Source organism: Mizuhopecten yessoensis, unplaced genomic scaffold (genome assembly GCF_002113885.1).
Source record: "Mizuhopecten yessoensis strain PY_sf001 unplaced genomic scaffold, ASM211388v2 scaffold11145, whole genome shotgun sequence".
In the NCBI taxonomy this organism is placed as follows: Eukaryota; Metazoa; Mollusca; class Bivalvia; order Pectinida; family Pectinidae; genus Mizuhopecten; species Mizuhopecten yessoensis.
This window is the reverse complement of record NW_018408902.1, coordinates 243,301-251,028: the sequence shown is the minus strand read 5'-3', so window position 1 is coordinate 251,028 and position 7,728 is coordinate 243,301. Positions and strand designations below refer to the sequence as shown.

The following is a 7,728-nucleotide window of genomic DNA, read 5'->3' as shown; positions in this document are numbered from 1 at the left end:
ATTATTTCTATGATTTTCAAGTTGACTCAAATACATTATCGAAGTTCTAAATGGTTCAAGTCACTGGTATCAACGTTTAAATAGAAACGCATTATTCTGACGAAAATACCTCGGAAATGATATTTTGACGTGAAAACACATGACTTGTCTGTAAACAGTTACGGTTTTTGGACACACACATGTAGTATAGAATAATGAGATATTGGTCAAAATTATTGGACCTAAAAAATTGTACTTTGAATATCATTTATTCTGTTTAAGTACTAATAATACCGGTAATGGTTTGGGGCGTATTAATCCTTGTCTATTTTCTCTAGACCTTGTCAAGATATGGACAAGGCACCCCATTTTTCGAAATACTAGCAAATCATGCTTCTGTGCTACAATCTCGCCTAATACCCACTGACGATAAGGATACAGACTTGCCTCGTTTGTATTGGATTCCAAACATTTCACAAGAAACCTTACTAACAACATTATATTGCTGTCTCTTCTAGTTGCTCAACCAAGCCGTTATCAAAACTTCTGACTACCATTCTGAATACCATTCTGACTACCATTCTCAATACCATTCTCACTACCATTCTCACTACCTCACCACCATTCTCACTACCATTCTCACTACCATTCTCACTACCTCACCACCATTCTCACTACCATTCTGACTACCATTCTGACTACCATTCTGACTACCATTCTCACTACCATTCTCATTACCATTCTCACTACCATTCTGAATATCGTTCTTACTATCATTCTCACTACCATTCTCATTACCATTCTGACTATCATTCTCGCTACCATTCTCACTACCATTCTCATTACCATTCTGACTACCATTCACACTACCATTCTGACTACCATTCTGACTACCATTCTCATTACCATTCTCATTACCATTCTCACTACCTCACCACCATTCTCACTACCATTCTCACTACCATTCTCACTACCTCACCACCATTCTGACTACCATTCTGACTACCATTCTCACTACCATTCTCACTACCATTCTCATTACCATTCTCACTACCATTCTGACTATCGTTCTTACTATCATTCTCACTACCATTCTCATTACCATTCTGACTATCATTCTCGCTACCATTCTCACTACCATTCTCATTACCATTCTGACTACCATTCACACTACCATTCTGACTACCATTCTGACTACCATTCTCATTACCATTCTCATTACCATTATCATTCTCATTACCCTTCTCACTACCAATAAATTAGGATTACAATCGTATTGTGATACTGTATGCTAAAGAAGTGGAATAAACGGGATGTGGATTTTAAAGAATTCAAAAGATCTTTAGATCAATCTTGAGCATGCTCTTCTAAATAGTGTTTCTTCTATCTAAACTTTTGACTTTTCAACCCTTTATACTACCATTCATCATACCAAACACAAGGAACCGCTACATGCTCCTGTTGTGAGAGCTTTCTTTTTGCGAAGAAAGGCGTACGGCGATATACATGAATTGTTGCAAACTATTTTGGGGCATTTCTTGTGATAAATACAATGAAGGCCAAAATAAAATATACTGAGGACGATATTGTGAGAATGACTAAGTTTCTGGTTGACAATATCTTTGCTGAGTTCGATGGAAAGATTTTCCAGCAGAATGAAGGCATCCGTATGGGAACAGAGTATGCCCCTCTTCTAACCGATATGTTAGTGATGAGCTTATCAGGACTCGTTACAAAAACGTCTTTAATTTTCAAATTCAATTATATCGACGATGAGCTGTCTTTGAACATCAAGACATTAATTGACCACATCGATCTATATACCCTCCAGCGCTTGAAATCAAGGACACCTCTGATTTATCTTATTCAGCTGCTTTTCTCGACTATTCCTTACAACATGCCCAGCAGGGACGACTTCCTACAAAGTTGTACTATAGGTGGGACGATTTCGGCACTCAAGGGCTTGCCCCAAATATCACAACTTCAATGATAGATGTCGACTGCTGACGGACAAACTTACAACACAAAGTTTCCAAAGATGAAAGTTGATGAAGACTATGGACACGCTTGTATTGTCGCCATCACGACCTCACAGAGAAACATGCTATTTCTGCGTGACATAATGGTAGATGTTGTTTTTTTTATTATACTCATTAATGTGCCGTGTGGTTTTGTTACCACTACCCGAAATATCGATGTGATGATGTGACATTACTTTGATTTGACATGTATTTAAATAAAGGGTGTTGTCGATGTAGCAGAATACGCGCACCATTCCGGAACACCTGGCCTTATTCTACTGGTACTTTTTCATGGGTTTCCATGGAAATCTTCCGTTTGATCATATGTTGCCCTAACTTTACCGATTTCGGAATATGGTTTTGCTGAGACTTATGTATTCTATTGTCTTTTTTGTCTGGGAATTATCGGCGATGCGAGGGGGCCAAAATAATGGAAATCTGAATAGGTCTAAACTACTGTTGAAGCAAAGAGAATGTACATACAAAGCCTTATTTTTTGAATTTTAAAAATATCAATGAGTACTGGTTTATTTTGTTAGCTAGGCCAATCAATGTTTGAAGCTAAACAGACATAAACGAGACACGATTATGGTATATCTCTTATGGTTGATGTAATTAGGCATATATTCGTGTTTTGTATATGCTGTCAATGTAAATAATATACAACATAGAAAATGTACACGTTTGAAATACGTTGATAGTATTCACATGTTTTTGCTGTTGTTGTTGTTGTTGTTGTTGTTGTTGTTGTTGTTGTTGTTGTTGTTGTTGTTGTTTTTTTGTTGTTGTTGTTTTTTGCGCAGACAAGTTTTGTGGTCGCCATCACGATCTAAGAGATGTAGGCCATTTCTTTGTGTGACATGAAAGTCGATGATTTGTTTTATTATACTCATTAATGTGCCGTGTGGTTGTGTTATCACTACCCTAGTTATCGATGTGATGACCTTACATTACTTTGATATGACATATATTTATGTGACGGGTGTCGTCGGTGAAGAAGAGGACGCGTAACCTCCCGGAATACCTGGTCTTATTATCTTGGAACTTTTTAAAGCGTATCGATGTGACATTTTCTTTGGGTTTTAATTAATTTGCCCTAGTTTTATTTCATTATGTATTGTGGTTTAGTTGATATTTCGATATGTGGTGGGTTTTGTAACTGAGGAGGAGGTCATGCTATCCTAAAGTGGCTCATCTATTCTTTACTAATGAATCGAGGGATTGTGCGTTAAAGCTAACAAAGTATTAGCAGCCGCGTGTCACATCAAAACCAAATATTGTTTGGGACCTCCTGTAGTGTATTCTAGTACACTGATTTTAGCATAATTTTATAAACCTTGGTATCGTCTGTGGAAAGGTTGTGCTACCTACGGGAGATCACAGACACACGTACTCCTAACACCTGATCCTTGTGGGGGACTCCTGATATGACACATGTCCAGTTGAAAACTTCGCTGGTTCTACCACACACCAAAACTTAGCTCCGTTTTGTGATTTTGCTTTTGACGCCACCGCCTTTAACGTGACTGCTCGCGTTTGATGTGCCTGTACGCCTTCTTTATGGTACATGTTCAAAACAGTCTCAGAGGGAGACACAACAACCTCACAAGAGTGCAAAATCACTGAATAAATTTCAGATGGCCTACGCGAACTTGTCACAATACCAACAAGATGGAGAAGTCAGTCAGTCCATATATATTGGACATTCTTTACAATAACGAGGGACATATGGGGAAGAGTGGCAATTGTGTTTTCAAATAATGATTTAAGTTTTATACAGAAATGCAAAACGATTAACACTAGATCTATAGTCCTTATAATTGTCTACGGTAAATGCTATACCACTACCTCTTCAGGTCAATTACTGTTTTTGGGCAGCGGGAAACACTGTGTTAATTTCTTTTCTGTATAGCAAAAAGATCAGATCAAATCCTGTTCATTGAAACAGATCACGGCATGACATTTTCTGTTCTGCATGGTGTCCATCATAGTTCTTGACAATGTTTAATCCATCTAGCAAACGATACATTTTGAGCAACTGAATAATCGGCCGAAAACAGCTACCTCCCCCCGACCATTCGACTTGATGAGGATGTACACAACGTGTATATTCTTCCACGGACAGCCAGGACGGGTTTTCTGTACAGGTATGGCGTGTTGAGGAATGTCAAGTCGTTTATCAAAGGTCTGTCTGAATATCCTCTTTAATAAAGTCGATTACATCTTAGAGGAGGTGTACTCTCACAACATCGGCAGCAATAAATAATCGAGATACTTTTGTTCTAGGGACGAACAGCAATTTTAACGATTGATATAATTTTCGTCTCCATATCAGAAAATAAAGTAGAGAATTTTAAGTGTTTCGGTCTTTTAATTTGCCACCACTTAGCTTAGAGGAAAGTGTTTAATTAAAATTGATGCGATATGTTTGTGAACGTCGAGCCGAAACACCGTTCGAATAATTACAAGTTTGAGGATTGATTAGCTATCTACGTTAATATTATCAATATTCATTCTATTGGCTTGGTAACATCTCGACCAATTACAGAAAACAAGATTTTAGTCAGGTTATAACAAAATAACATTGATTGCCCTTTTCCTTAATTTTAAACCAACAATAAACCTCGGTTGGCTGGTTATAGATAACATTACGGGCCGCTCAATATATATCAGAAGAAAGATGAATTAAAATAATGGCTAGTTGTTACTCCACCACGCATATCGATGTGACCTTGTATTCCATATGCTACAGGACAACTCCATTACGCTTCTGTGAGATGTTTTATTATACCAATCCCATAACGCTTGCCGCTAAAATGATTGTCATAATATTTAGTACGAAATGAGCGCAAATGTTGACAGTTATATGTCAGAGGGCCTTGTAGGTGAGCTCCCTCTTCCTGTAGGGACAAATATTAAGGGCCGACTGTTACACAATCGTCAGACCTGGATGTCAACCTTTTAAGATGCTTCCGTCCGGTAGTGATAGACCGATACTGGCTTCAAAGCGTCGCTAGGACACAGACATATTATAGAAGAAATGTATGGGCACTAAGCGTGTACAAAATATATCTTTAATACTACTTGTATCGATATGGTTAGCTGCTGATGCTGAAACCCTCTCGTGATATTGTAATCGATCTCTGATCGATATCAATCACTCATACAAAGATTGGCTTTTAAAGTTTAGCTCCGTTCAAACTAAAGTGTCCATAAACAGGAAAGCAAAGATGGCGGTTTGGTAGACTCCGACCTCCGCTCGTCACTGTGACGCCGATCCTTCCTTTTAGTATTAATTTTAGTGGTAGGGGAATTTTTCTATGGTATACTTTTTGTTTCCTGTGATAGTTATTACAACTATGCACGACCCGATATAAGACTTGCGCTTTTGATGGCAGAATGGCTTCAGCGCTCACAACATAGTAACGGTTCTGATACCAATCTGATGGTGAGGGGCGAGAGAATGATAACACGGCCCATATCTGTAGGCCTAAGTATGAAACGGTGTTGGACAACATCATAAATGGACAAATATCTTACAAGATTTTATTTTTCAAAAGAAAGTATTAAATTAAGTCTTGCATATAGTTGCATTACCCGATATGGCGAAATAGATATTGTTTTTGATCGCAGATAAAGATTTGAAATGAGTAAAAGCAAATATCACTGTTCGAATATTCCGTTGCCAAAGATAAGTGTTTGAATACACTATTTAAATGTGCTTTTTGTATTTGCTGATATGGATCCCAAATTATCGAAGACTTTGACACGGAAAGTGCACGTGATTTACACGACGTGTGTTTATGCACGCCATTATTAAGCTACGGAGAGCTGCCAGGTGAGGGCGGGAATGAGCACGTGTTCGACTGTCAGGAAAGGTTTAATATCAGCCATAAACGAGACGAGAAATTAATTATCATGCGCGAATAAAGTGTAACAATATACGTACTACAGACAGCATGTATCATCTATAACAGTATAGATGCACGTGTATCATCTATAAACAGCGCAGTTGCACGTGTGTGTATATGCAATTAATGTAGAAAGAATATTCTTCTATTGGGCAAAAAATAGATAATTACATGGATCATTAAAAGTATGACATCCATCAAATAGCCTTACTTGAAACCCTGCGGTACTGTGGCTTTGATAGCTTGTATAAAACCCATACTTCCAGCGGGATGGTTTCAATTATAAGATAACGGAATTGGAGGAAAACATGAAAACTTGATTGTTCAGCATAGAACAATTAATTAATGTTACTGTTCAACCGTGAGGAAATAACAAATATAAATTGGCCTTTTGTACTCATCTCATCCTAACGACATTACATAGGTATCAGACATGACATCCAATAGGTAACAGCCATCTTTCTGTCTTCTCAAACTGGTGGCGTCACAAAGGTACCATATATCTGTCCATTCTGTCTTTAAGCTTGTAAAACTTGTGTTTGTAAGGGATGTAAAATAACTAAATAAGCTTGGTAAATGTTTGTGTATTGCCAATGCCAGGCGTGACAGCTGATAGTAATATGATTGCGTTATCTTGAATAGTACATTAACTAATTGCACAATGTATGACAAGGAGTGAAATGGTTTTCACATTGTTCAGCCTCTGTAATCTTGTGTATAATTAATTTTACTATGTTTAACACGTGTATGTTACGACTCCTATAATTGAATTGAACATCTTTGCTGTCCTCTCAAATTGGCGACGTCACAAAGATATCATAGCTGTCCTCTAAACATGGCGACATAACGTAGATGCCATGCATATTTACTGTTCTCTCAAAATGGCGACGTCACATAGATAAATGTTCATATTTGCTGTCCTCTCAAATTTCCGACGTCACGTAGATGCCATAGATATTTACTGTTCTCTCAAATTGACAACGTCACATAGGCATCATTCATCTTTGCTGTCCTCTGAATTGGCGAAGTCACAAAGGCATCATTCATCTTTGCTGTCCTCTGAATATGGCGACATTACGTAGGCATCATTCAGATTTGCTGTCCCTCTGAATTGGCGACGTCACATAGGCATCATTCATCTTTGCTGTCCTCTGAACTGGCGAAGTCACAAAGGCATCATTCATCTTTGCTGTCCTCTGAATATGGAGACATTACGTAGGCATCATTCAGATTTGCTGACCCTCTGAATTGGCGACGTCACATAGGCATCATTCATCTTTGCTGTCCCTCTGAATTAGCGACGTCACAAAGGCATCGGCGACGTCATGTAGGCCTCATCCATCTTTGCTGTCCTCTGAATTGGCAACGTCACATAGGCATCATTCATCTTTGCTGTCCTCTGAATTAGCAACGGCACATAGGCATCATTCATCTTTGCTGTCCTCTGAATTAGCGACGTCCCATAGGCATCATTCATCTTTGCTGTCCTCTGAATTGGCGAAGTCACAAAGGCATCATTCATCTTTGCTGTCCTCTGAATTGGCGACGTCACCTAGGCATCATTCATCTTTGCTGTCCTCTGAATTAGCAACGGCACATAGGCATCATTAATCTTTGCTGTCCTCTGAATTAGCGACGTCACATAGGCATCACTCATCTTTGCTGTCCTCTGAATTGGCGACGTTACATAGGCATCATTCATCTTTGCTGTCCTCTGAATTGGCGAAGTCACAAAGGCATCATTCATCTTTGCTGTCCTCTGAATATGGCGACATTACGTAGGCATCATTCATATTTGCTGTCCCTCTGAATTGGCG

General features: G+C 38.6%; 1 protein-coding gene across 1 annotated transcript; it reads right to left on the bottom strand.

Annotated features, from left to right (window-relative positions):
• Positions 1-589: 589 nt before the first annotated feature.
• Positions 590-7,433, bottom strand: LOC110466797 (hyphally regulated cell wall protein 3-like). The gene is made up of 3 exons (XM_021523556.1): positions 7,219-7,433; positions 954-1,227; positions 590-865 (listed from the first exon to the last, which is right to left on the bottom strand). The coding sequence occupies exons 1-3, from the start codon at positions 7,431-7,433 to the stop codon at positions 590-592; spliced, it is 765 nt and encodes a 254-aa protein (XP_021379231.1).
• Between the last annotated feature and the right edge of the window lie 295 nt (positions 7,434-7,728).

Excerpts from the sequence above, each read along its gene's own strand:
- LOC110466797 (XM_021523556.1), bottom strand. The coding sequence starts at position 7,433 with ATGAATGATGCCTTTGTGACTTCGCCAATTCAGAGGACAGCAAAGATG. Across the intron at positions 1,228-7,218 it reads ATGACGTCGCCGATGCCTTT|TGAGAAGGGTAATGAGAATG; the intron begins GTGACGTCGCTA and ends ATTTATTGGTAG. Across the intron at positions 866-953 it reads GTAGTCAGAATGGTGGTGAG|AATGGTAGTCAGAATGGTAG; the intron begins GTAGTGAGAATG and ends AATGGTAGTCAG.